This window comes from Dysidea avara, chromosome 4, assembly GCF_963678975.1.
Source record: "Dysidea avara chromosome 4, odDysAvar1.4, whole genome shotgun sequence".
NCBI classification, from domain to species: domain Eukaryota; kingdom Metazoa; phylum Porifera; class Demospongiae; order Dictyoceratida; family Dysideidae; genus Dysidea; species Dysidea avara.
Genome location: NC_089275.1, coordinates 44,413,687 through 44,426,158, shown reverse-complemented (window position 1 = coordinate 44,426,158; position 12,472 = coordinate 44,413,687). Strand labels below are relative to the sequence as shown.

The 12,472-nt window shown below is 37.9% G+C and overlaps 3 protein-coding genes across 3 annotated transcripts in view; 2 read left to right on the top strand and 1 right to left on the bottom strand.

Annotated features, from left to right (window-relative positions):
- Positions 1 to 960, bottom strand: part of LOC136252310 (dedicator of cytokinesis protein 2-like) — a 48,168-nt gene extending 47,208 nt beyond the window's left edge. The window contains exons 1-2 of the mRNA XM_066044721.1: positions 878 to 960; positions 539 to 599 (exon numbers count right to left, since the gene is read on the bottom strand). Of these exons, the coding sequence (XP_065900793.1) occupies positions 539 to 593 (55 nt within the window). The 5' untranslated portion in view covers positions 594 to 599; positions 878 to 960. The remainder of the gene's footprint in view (positions 1 to 538; positions 600 to 877) is intronic.
- A 5-nt stretch (positions 961 to 965) lies between these two features.
- Positions 966 to 2,230, top strand: LOC136252312 (uncharacterized). Its single transcript, XM_066044722.1, has 2 exons — positions 966 to 1,087; positions 1,182 to 2,230. Exon 2 carries the CDS (start codon positions 1,201 to 1,203, stop codon positions 2,059 to 2,061), a length of 861 nt encoding a protein of 286 aa, XP_065900794.1. The 5' UTR covers positions 966 to 1,087; positions 1,182 to 1,200; the 3' UTR covers positions 2,062 to 2,230.
- A 6,874-nt stretch (positions 2,231 to 9,104) lies between these two features.
- Positions 9,105 to 12,253, top strand: LOC136253894 (tripartite motif-containing protein 2-like). Its single transcript, XM_066046552.1, has 2 exons — positions 9,105 to 9,311; positions 10,115 to 12,253. Exons 1-2 carry the CDS (start codon positions 9,132 to 9,134, stop codon positions 12,074 to 12,076), a joined length of 2,142 nt encoding a protein of 713 aa, XP_065902624.1. The 5' UTR covers positions 9,105 to 9,131; the 3' UTR covers positions 12,077 to 12,253.
- The last annotated feature ends 219 nt before the right edge of the window (positions 12,254 to 12,472 follow it).

The following is a 12,472-nucleotide window of genomic DNA, read 5'->3' as shown; positions in this document are numbered from 1 at the left end:
GTTCCACAACACAACAAGTGGCTACATTTCATCATGCAACACAATTTCATTCTGTTACAAGTTAACCAGATATAAAAGTACCAATTTTTATTTGACATGCACAGTCAAATTGATTCTCAATATTAACAAACTGTACACTACCTTGAGAGATAGTGTACATTTGATACTGAAAAATCTGAGCCAAGGGAAACAATGCAATGATTTCAAATACCCGGTATTGCTGACACTGGATTTTTGACATTTACTTATTGAAATATCATTCACACAGCAAGGAAAGAATTGTTCAGATTAAAGTGTGTAAAATGGCTTTGTAGTGGAACATTAGGGCTAATAAGGTCAATTACATAATCCAGGCATTTAGGTGAGATCCCTTCGCAACTAAACTGACCTGGAAAATACGGCCACCTTGATAATCAGGACCCAAGTATTACACAGCGTACTATGTAATTGTTGCGGACCCAGTCAAGAAATTTCTAGATACATGTTCCCAACAAATTTCTTAATGTCCACAACAAATGTAACACTACTCTATACTCACCTATCCCGAGCCTGGGTGCTGTGAGTGGACTCCAAACGGGATTCCTCGAAAACATAACAACCTGCGCGAAATTATGAGAATCAATTGAGATCACTTCACACAAAAAAAACACAACGCACGACATTCAACACTCCCAGACGCTTACAGATAGACTTACACACTAACTACACATGAGTGAACATGCAGCAAGGTGTATAAACATGGACACAATTGATACAGCCCGCCTGCAACACGAGATTTACGCGCGCTTGTACAAGCACGCTGTAATAATGGCGGGCGAACACGAAGTGTTACGAAAGAATATGCTTTTAACATGCAGACACCTTTAACACAACATACATACGCTATTTCATCACAACTGAAGACTTGTCTGACGTGTACTAATCTACCTCTACCTCGGCCTCTACAGGAAATGTGATCCCAAAACGTGACACGGGAATTATCACGTGATTATAGAGTGGTTTAACACGAGGTGTTACGCCACGCCCACAGACCTTGGGAGGTGTTTAGAATGTAATCTGGAGTTTACCGTTTCGATATTGGCTCCTAGTAAGTACGCTTTCTTTTGTGTTATCCTCCTAACTTTCTACAATTGTGTGATTTTCGCACCAATAAGTGCGTAATTAATGTGTTGTTTTTCCAGGCCGAATGTACACTGACGTATGGCGGGCAAGTTCTATAATCCAGGTGCGCAGGGGTCTGAACTATCCGTGGTGGAGACTTATGGAAAATACGGGACAACTTCGTGTAATATAATACACCCGTGTAGCGGGAAACAACTGATGGAGGCCTTGAAAAAGCGACTCTCACTGAAAGATGACTCTCTCCAGTTATTTGGCATCTTTTTGGGAGGACTAGACCATCAGGTGTTATTATTTGATGACGATGCTCAAATTCCTATTGGCCAGAAATTGAGTCTATCCCGTGTACCAAGTGACATCAAGTTAGAGGCTAAACTAATAGCTAAAGATGATGTAGCCCTTCATTTATTATTTGCAGAAGCAAAGCATGCAGTTGATACTGGCCTTATTCAACCCAGTGATGAACAGTTGATGCAGCTTGAGGATTATCTTGATCCAATGTTTACTGTCGAGCGGCAATATTTAGAACTAGCTCAGCAGTGTGAGGGATATGGGACCTATGTGTTTCATAACTGTTTCATCAATAATTCCACCACCAAAGTGATGCTTAAAATAATGCCGAATTGTTTGAAAGTAGAGAATGAAATTGGGAAGATTTCATACCATAATATCAAGTCGTGGGTGCTAGATGAAAGAAATACTGCTCACACAGTGTCATTCGATGTCATTCCCCCTGGGGGAAACCCCTACCTATTATTGGTCCAATCCAGCCAAGTATCACTTATTAACAAACTGGTCAACATGTATTGTCGTTGTCTGGCCATAGAGCTCAATATCATTCCTCCTAAAATGCCTGAAAGAGTGATGGGGAGGTATGTTGATCCATTAGTCTCCTTTGTCAATAGTTTATACAAGCCGAGAATCTCGTTTGACGAGGTATAAATCACTTAAGACAGTCACTTAGTTTTGTTATAGAACAATAAAGGCTGAGTGTATTTTTTTTTATTTTTGGACATTAAAAATTGTCATATATGTTAAAAACTACTCTGTAGCTGTTATACTGACAGTTAAATGCTTACTGTAATCAGAATAATAGCTGTGTTTAATTTTAGGGTTGTATATGCAAAAGAACTAAAGCCATCATTATGGCCGATATTGTTTCCCGTCCAGCAAAAAATGAGGTAATTTTACTTGGATATAGAGTAGGGCTGAGCGATACTACCGTTTTAGCGATATATCGCGATATTTTGTTATTAACTATCATGATGCCATGCCTGTACATTACTGTCATTAAAAAGCCATTTGTTATGCAGTACCAGGCTCAAGAATCCTTGTAAGTCATAACCTGGTTACCCCTGCAGAGAGGTGTGAACACCATAACATAACTTCAAAGCATGTCTTACAATAACTGTTACTGTAAACAAGGTTGACAGTGGCTAGTTTGATGCAACTTTGAAGACTTCCTGCAGGAATACTGAGGAATACACTATGTAGCACCAGCTATGATTGACATATTTGTAAGTATCGTGAACTATTCAGTATCATGAATAGTGCCTTTAGTATCGATCGTGATACTAAAATGGCAGTATCGCTCAGCCCTAATATAGAGCAATTGTGTCTGCTTTATTAGAGTGTCTTGATCTTGAAAGGTGCATGTGTCTGGCTGTGCATAAGGACTCCAACCCCTTAGTAACCTTTCTACAAAATGTGTCAACAGGGATGACCTAGCCTAAAATAAGGGAATATACAGGTTTTCCACACAGACTGTCTGCTACATATGTATACAGCAGCAAAAAGTGCACAAAATTTTGCAAATAAATGTAATTTTGTAGATGAACAAGCTGCATTGAAATCTGCAACTTCAACATCCCTTGGAAATACCACATGATACAAAGTTTTGGCGATACCCAAGATATAGAATTTGGTAATTTTGGCAAATGCTTCTGTTATATTGCATTTCTCTGTTTAGTTCGCTGAAAAAATTAGACAAGAATTTTTTGACAAATTGAAGTCAATTTGCCAAAAAAAAATTCCACCAAAATTTTGTATCATACGGTCATAGCTTGACTTCTTAAAATAATATATGTATTTGTGAACTACCTCTTCTGTCTCTAGTGTGAACTTTCTGAACCACAAAATCATCTCCCTTAACTATAATGGATGGAGTTTGTTTTAAATCAGTGCATGCACTTCTCTATGTATGTATTGGTTAACCAAAGCTGTTTTACGTGTTCAGTATACTGCTAGTATAATGCATGTATCACTGTTAACTGGAATTTCCTGTACTATACAGATTTAGAGAGCTACATGCGGCCCAAACATGTTACAATTAATTCTGCTGATTCTGACATTCTGTACGATTGTAACTATACAGCTACACAAATGAGCATGACATATGCACATACAAAAATGTATAGTAATACTGTAATTATTTTATTTGAGCATTTTAGTAATTAGACAGTTACTCACTGCATTGTGGGGCTTGACAGATGGGTGATATCATAATGAAATTTATTTTGTTTGGCTGCTCGCAGCTAAGGTGTTGAGAATTGGAACAAACACATTTACATGTATATATAAATGCATAACATGGGAGAGTAATTAATTATGTGAAGAACCAGGGTATTATACTTTGCAGGGTAGGGTTATAACAGGTAACTGAGCAGACGTCAAACGTTCTAGTCTCAAGAGTTTATTAAACTCTTGATGGGGCATTGGTAAAACCAGGAGGGGAGAGGGAGTGGGAGATTGCTTGGTAAAACCGGGAGCTGGGAGATCATGTGCACAATACTACAACAGAGTCAATTATTACTGCCTGACATAGGCCATTTGTCAGGCAAATATCATGACCATAATGAAACCTGCCTGACAAAATGTCAGATCAAAATAGAAGGAAGTTAGAGAGTTTTATAGTGACGCATTGTCAATCAATTAGACAACAGTGATTGTATTATTATAGGTTGAGTCACTCTATTCTATCAATGTATCATAAGGATTTCCAACGAATTGTGTAAAACAGTAGCATATCGATCAATGTCAGGTAATGCTTTAGGTTGCCTGACATTTTCACTGAGATTTGAAAAAAATTATAATTGTCTCTACTACAAGCAACTGTTAGATGCTGTTTGTCTGGCCATAGAGCTCAATATCATTCTCCCAAAATTCCTGAAAGAGTGATGGGAGGTATGTTGATCCATTAGTCTCCTTTGTCAATAGCTTATACAAGCCGAGAATCTCGTTTGACAAGGTAGAAATCACTTAGACAGTCACTTAGTTTTGTTATAGAGCAACTATATAGATCAGTGTATTTTTTTATTTTTTGACATTAAAAATTGTGATATTTTAATACAACTACTCTATACTAACAATATATATAGTATAATAGCTGTGTGTAATTTTAGGGTTGTACGTATACTATATGTATACAATTTGGTTAAACTAAAGCCATCAATATGGCATTGCTTGTTTCCCGTCCATAATTACATCAAAAAACTGATGAGGTAATTACACTCAGCTATAAAGCAATAGTGTCTGCTTTATTAGAGTATCTTGATTAAAGGTGCAGTCAGCTGGCTGTGTGTAAGAGACTCCAACCCCTTTGTAACCTTTCTGCTGTGTTATGTGTGCAGTTACCATAACATTTGAAGGATTTTCATTGGAAGACAGGTTTTCTGCACAGACATACTATACTGTAATTTGCTTTATTTTCATGCAAAAAAATTTCACGACAAATTTTCCATGTAAAAATATTTTCGTATAATTTACGTGAATGAGTGCTTTATTAGAGTAGTTCAATCTTCTGTAAAAATGTTGTGTAAGAAATTTTTGTACAAGTTTTTTGCATATGAAAATTAGTTTACAACAACAAAAAATGCAAATTATGGTAATATGTATACAACAAAAAGTTCACTAATCATGTCAAACAGCTCACTCATAGGAAACAGCAAGTGTACAATCATGTACGTACAACTGACAAATCACTGAGATGATTGGTCATCTCACTATATGACATCAAAAGACTTATGCAATGAGAGTGCCGTAAGGCCTTTAACAATTACATATCTAGCTTTATTGATGCAGAAAACAATTGCACAAAGAAATTGTGGTCCTTTATTAAAAGCAGGCGGCTCGACCAAACTAATATTGGCCCGATTAACTACAGAGGAGAAACCCACACTGACTCATTATCCAAAGCTAATGCATTCACTGATTACTTTTCATCAGTTTATGCTCAAGATGATTCGTCTAACATTCCCACTCTTGAAGGTGAACCGCTTCCTGATATCCAACAAATCCACATACATCTAGAAGGTGTCACTCAAGTATTGCTTAATCTAAAACCAAATAAGGCTGCGGGTCCTGACAACCTACCATCCTACTTCCTTAAAGAGGTTACAAATGAGATTGCTCCTTCCCTAGGCCTGTGTTTGATTTTCCAGGCCTTGTTGAACTAGGGGTCACTACTTGACATCTGGAAATCTGCCTCAGTTGTCCATACAAGAAAGGTAAAAAGATGATCCCAGCAACTACCAACCAATTTCGCTAACTTGTATTTGCTCCAAACTGAATACTAGAACATATTATATACTCTTGCATATTTGAACATTTAGACTGCCATCAAGTTTTAACAGAGCAACAGCATGGATTTTGACTGCATAGGAACTGTGTAACTCAATTGATTGCAATGCATGACTTTGCCCATGCAGTGTCTGAATGAAAGAGGACAATGTGACGTGTTACTGTTGGATTTTTGCAAAGCTTTCGACAAAGTTCCCCATTCTCGACTATTTTACAAGTTACATCACTACGGTATCAGAGGCACTCTACTTACATGGATTAAAAATTTTCTTAGTAACCGTTCACAAAGAGTAATCCTTAAGCTTGATAATAAACAAAGTGATATTCTTTCTGGTGTTCCACAGGGCACTGTTTTAGCCCCCTTGTTATTTCTATTATTTATTAATGACATCACTTTACAAGTACAAAGCAAAATCAGACTATGTCATTCTTTACCGCAACATACATAGAAGACTGTTATGTATTACAGAGAGATCTTGATCTTCTCACACAATGGTCACACAAATGGCAGATGATATTTAATCCTAAGAAGTGTGAATTTTTAAGGCTTTCTAACAATAAGAACATCATCCCCAACATCTATTATGTTGACAACCACTCAATAAAGGAAGTCAAATATCTCAGAGTAATATTTGATCAGACCCTTTCTTGGAATGAACATATAAAGCAGATAGCAAGCAAAGCCACCAAAGTCAACGCCTTCTTACATCACAACTTATACCACTGTCCTGTTAATATTAAACTTAACTGTTATATAGCTATGGTGAGACCGGTAATAGAGTATGCTTCTCCTGTACGGGACCCCCACACATCTACCCAAATTACAGATGATGTATAAAATCACAAACAACCTGGTGTGTATTCCAAATGATTGTTTGATTCCTATTCCACCCTTCTTGAGAAATGGCTACTTCAACCAACTAGATACCAGAATTGATAGTTATAAATTTTCCTTTTTCCGCTCGACAATCAAACTGTGGAACTCAATCCTCCCTCATATAGTCAACTCCCCCACACACACACTGTTAAAATTGGGTAGTTATTTTAACATATGATGCGCTATTGTTACTAGGTTGTTGATGTAACAAACCATATGCTGAAATAACACATTTAATTTGTGGTTTTACAACAAAGGTATACTTAATTTAGCACATGTAGGTGATGTGTTAATTTGGCAAATGGTTATGCTGTTTCAGCAACTGAGATGGTTACATAGTAACAGCTGTAATTCAAAAGCAGAACTGAGTTCAAAGAATGAAAATAGGCATCGTCACCTCTACTGAAGATCACACAAATCACAAGTTTGCCAGTATTGAAGAACTGTGTGTGTATATACCATTCAAATATTATACTAGGCCTGAAAACTCTAAATTTTATAGAGTACTCTGACCACTACCATTCCTGGATAGTTCAGCCATCAAACATCTTTACCACTGTCCATGTAAAAGATCTTCAAAGCAGAGAAATTCTCACTCTTCGCCCAGTTAGAGGTTTCATAACTCTAAAGTGTGCTGTGCAATAAACAACAAAAGTATGTAAACTCTACTTGAATAAACTGTGTAACAGGGCACATATGGAGACTCTTCGATATAATTATTTGATGGTTTCTAATAATTATTATTAGGCTTATGGCTAATCAACTAATTATATTTGTCTCACCTCAACTACAAAAGGCATTCTTTGAATGCTAACCAAAATATGTGGTCATCTTTTTAGTTGTAAGGCTAGCTACAAGGTGATCTTCATGATAGATTTTCCTAAAACAAAACATAGATGTTAAACTAAAAGAAAATTTGGTTATCCGGTATAGAAGATGTTGAGCCAGAGCTAGAATGCTGGCTCTGTGTATTGGATTGAAAAAAATCCACACTTTGTGTAGTGTGTCTCCCTCGATATCTCCAGCACTTTGACCAGTGGTCAAATCTATTAGCTACCTTTGGTAGTAATCAATCAGTGCTTCTTCTGTAACACTGTACATCGATGGTATGACTCCTGCAGTCACTTAGCTAGCATTATTACAGTAAATGACTGCAGGACTCCAGGAGTCATACCATCAGTATGAACAGTGAATTTCTACAGTGTGTCACTTAAACGCATGAAAGTTGATAAAGGTAGCTTCACAATGATCAATTCCACACAGTAGAGTGTACTTTATGAAGTAACAGAAGTTTAAAAGCCGGGATGGCACAAAAGTTTTCACAGAGGTGACATCGGTGCATTGCTGGAACAGTAGCTAACTATATAATATTATATATAATACATTCGCATTCGCTAAAGTATAATTTAGATATTTCCCTCAAGGCTCAGCTGCTTGGCTATGTAAAATTGTAATGTTTACGCGTAGCCATAGCTAGCTTCATGTTTGTGGCACATTAACTATGCTTTAATTGACCATATCCAAGATTGTATTGGCACAGCGGACAACCACGAAACGAAAGAGAAATCAATGTAGTTTCTTTCCATGTACAGAAAATGCTGCCGGTTATCATCGTTTTCCCAAATGGCTTCAATACTTTTTTATGGGCATCCACAGCATCCAGTGGTTACGCAATAGACAATTAACACTGATTGCATTCTTAAGGCCTTATGTGAAACTGGTCTCGTGGCCCAGCCGGGCTCGCACTAATGTTTACTCGTTAGCGCGAGCCTGGCTGGGCACGAGACTAGGCTAACTCCCTTTGCTCTGGAGACCCGACGCTCAACCTTTACAAGACTCTACTTGAGACTCTACTAGCTACTTCACCTTTTCAGAAGCTCAAGGTTAGCGATAAGTGTTGTATAGACGGGTTGCCTATTTAGGGCGTGTCCCTTGTGTAACGCGAGAAAATGCGACTTTCCGTTTTACGCATGATTACAATGTTGGTCAAGAAGTCAACAAAAATCCCATTTTTTAAAATAGTTTGACAAACGTTTTTGGCTCTTCAAATGTACAAGATGAGTTAAAATCATCCAGTCTATCATTCTAAGTAGTAGCAAAGTCTTACAAAGAATGTTTTCAGCGAGTTTTATCGCTTTCCAAAAACCCGAGATTGAGAGAAAATCATCTTCTCGTTCAGCCTTCACCTTACACGTTGGATATGTTATAGCTCAAACCTTTCTCTATAACATACTTTCTGTTCTGAAGGCTGGCTAACTCTTGCTTGCTAAAGTTAACCGAAACGTTCATTTTCTCCAATAGCTGTAATACATTTTTGACCTAGCGAACTCGGAAAGTATGTGGAAAATTTACGGTAAAACGACCACGCCTTAAAAAGGCAACCCGTCTTATTTTCCGTATAAATTTTGCTTTTTTTCCTTCAAGTTTGGTAAACTGTACCCCATCAAACAAAATGGCCGCAGAGCGAATGAAGAAGGTAGCAGGTCTCCTAAATTGTCCAGTGTGTTATGAAGTGTACAAGAGGCTCCCTTGTTATCATTCCTACTGTGAAGGATGTATGGAGAAACTACAGAGTGGTTCTAACATCATCTGCCCAGAGTGTAGAGAAATGAGTGTGGTGCCGGCAGGAGGTGTGAAGGAATTACCAAACAATTTCTTCATTAATCGTCTACTAGATGAAGTTGATTTGAAGCGTAAAGTTGAGGGAGAAGATGAAGCAAAATGTGACATCAGGCCCGTAGCCAGGGGGGGTTCGGGGGGTTCTGAAGAACCGCCCTCTTGGAAAAAAGGTCCACAATTTCAGTAAAAGGTCCACAATTTTAGCAAAAAGGTCCACAATTTTAGTATACAAGTCCAAATTTTCAGGAGCAAAAGTCCATTAGCTACAGTTGACTAGATACCACTATAATAAGAAGCTAAAATAAGTGCTCCGAGTAACTCATTCAGTGCTTGCATTAAATGCAATGCAAGATCGAGATACTCTAATAGAGCAGTCAACCACTCTAATAGAACAATCACTCTAATAGAACAGTCACAATTACATTTTCTTTTAAAAGCTACTTAATTTACATGTAGATTGTCTAAACCGAGCTTTCATTAAAATATAAGATTTTGGTGGACAAGCCCCTCCATGCAGAGCCCACGAATAGCATCCATGCTTCAACTCCATGCAATGTGTAAATTTCATTGTTTAAGACACCCTTTGTTCTGCTACACTGCCCCTGTTGATCATGGCAGGGTGCTCAATCTTTCCCATTCTTATTCATTGTGACATTCCAATATATTATATTTAGACACATGTATGTGCAGATGGTATAATTACAGTAGCAGTAGAGATACTTTTCCAGATATCATTCATACAGCTGGTCTTCAGTTTACCTAAAAAAAATGTTATTTTTATTGACTGAAATGCCACTAAATTCAACCTTTTAGTATGTTTTCAAAAAATTTTCTGGGGGGGCATGCCCCCAGACCCCCCTAGATTGGGTGTGCTTCGCACACCCAGTCTCAGTACCTTTATTAATCATCATGCAAGTAAAGGTCCACTTTTGGTCAAAAAGAACCCCCCTTTCAAAATTCCTGGCTACGGGCCTGGACATGTGTGTTGATGAAGGGAAAGCAGTATCATTATGTCTTGATTGCATCACCTTCCTGTGTGAGCATTGCCATGAGTTCCACAAAAAGATGAAAGGGAATCAAAACCACAACATTACTGAGCTGGTTGAATTGCAGTCAAAGAAGAAACAAGTTGACGTCCGACCCAAAGCAAAGTCCATGTTATGCCCTGACCATGATCTGGAGATGAATTTCTTCTGTGAGACATGTGACCAGCTTGTGTGTCATTACTGCACAACCAATGAGCACAATGGACATGCGCACAATTCTGTGAAGAAGATGGCCACCAAGCACAGGAAGGAGATGGAGAAGATGATTGAACCAGTTAAGGAAATGATCAACAAGTTGTCTACGTCACGTCAGAAGGTGGTAGCTGCTGGGGAGAAGATTACATCACAGGCCAGTGAAGTTGATCAACAGATTGACTTGTATTATGATGAACTACACCGACAACTACAACAACAAAGAGAAGAACTAAAGAACAAGTTACGAGAGTTGTCTACAAAAAAGAAAAAGGTAATCTCACTACAGCTGGAACAAATAGATTTCACAGAAGCACAACTGTTGAGTGTGAAGGAGCTGAATGATGCAGTGAAATATGGATCAGACCAGGAAGCATTGTTCATGAAGAGACAAGTTGGAAATGATGTGAAAAGGCTAACTATTTCCTACAGCAAGCTTGAGACTGAGCCAGTTGAGTTGCCCACAATGGAGTTTGTTCCTGCAAAGACTTTCAAAAAATCATTTCCCCAGTTTGGCCAATTGTTTGATGATGTTGCCATACCAGACAATTGTGAAGTTACTGGTATTCCTGCACAACTGATTATGGTGGGAGGCAAACTTGAGTTTACCATCATCACCAAGAATTGTAATTATGAACGTTGTTCCAATGGAGGTAGCCACATTGTTGTTCAAGCACAATCAAGCAAGGAAGGAGATGTTGTTCCAATAAAAGTGAAGGATAACAATGATGGGAGCTACTCTGCATCTTTTGTAGCCAAACAAGTTGAAGAAGTAAAGTTGTCAATTACCATTGAAGGGGATCATATTAAAGGAAGCCCCTACACTGTTATGGTGCAGCCCCGAGATTACAAAACTGTGAACAAGCCCAGGAAGATTGTGAATGATGACGGCAAGATGGGTAGTCCATGGGGCATTGCGTTTGGTAAGGATGGAGTGTGGGCAGTTGCTGACTATAGCAACCACTGTGTATACATATTTGACAGTCAAGACAGGTTGATTAGAAAATTTGGGCAACGAGGAAACAGCAATGGTCAATTTAATAATCCACGAGGAGTATCATTTAATGCCAATAATCACTTGTATGTGGTTGATAGCAACAACAACAGGGTACAGAAATTTGATGTTAATGGTACATACTTGTTGCAGTTTGGACAATATGGATCTGGCAATGGTCAACTGAACTGTCCAGTAGGTATTGTAGTCCACAGTGATAAAGTGTTTGTTGCTGAAAGTCACAATCGTCGTGTCTCAGTGTTTTACCTCAATGGTCAGTTCAGTCACTTTATTAGATCAAGACAACTTTGTAACCCCTGGGGTGTAGCAGTGACTAGTAATGATCAACTACTTGTTGCTGATTGTGAAATTGTTGGCATTTTCAGGTTTAGACTTGATGGCACATGTATGGACCAGTTTGATGAAGAATATGAATTCGCTTCTACTGCACTTACCATTGATTTGAGTGGCTTTATCCTTGTGAGTGATGAGGATGGAAGTTCTGTATTAGTTCTTGACAAAGATGGAGTGTTCTTACACAGGTTTGGGTCCTATGGTTCTGCTGAAGGTCAATTTTCTGCTCCATATGGAATAGCTGTTAGTCCCAACAATGATGTGTATGTTACAGATTATAACAACAAGAGGGTTTAGATATTTTAGAGACTTTAAAAAATTCTTTATTGTTATGTAATTATTATAATATTATTTGTTGTTGATTATAGCAACAGGAGGGTTCAGATTTTGTAGATATTTTTATTATGATTGTTTGATGTATCTCCTACCAGAATGTTTGTAATAGGTAATCAATTTTATTTGAGTATATTATATCACTAGACACAATACTCATGTGCACAGCATTGTGGGGTAAACATATATACCTGACAGATGGGTCTAATAACACAATGAAATATGTTTGACTGCTTGCAGCTTGTTAACTTTGATAACTGTACCCTGATCAAATGTTGAGAAATTGGAACAAACACATTCGTGACCCAATCAGTTTGGAAAACCATCCTATTGGCCATGGGCACATGCAAAAGTTGTAGA

Bases quoted from the DNA above. Each gene is read 5' to 3' on its own strand.
- LOC136252312 (XM_066044722.1), top strand. From the start codon at position 1,201: ATGGCGGGCAAGTTCTATAATCCAGGTGCGCAGGGGTCTGAACTATCC.
- LOC136253894 (XM_066046552.1), top strand. From the start codon at position 9,132: ATGGAGAAACTACAGAGTGGTTCTAACATCATCTGCCCAGAGTGTAGA. The intron at 9,312-10,114 runs GTAGCCAGGGGG...ATGCAAGTAAAG, and splicing joins CAAAATGTGACATCAGGCCC to GTCCACTTTTGGTCAAAAAG.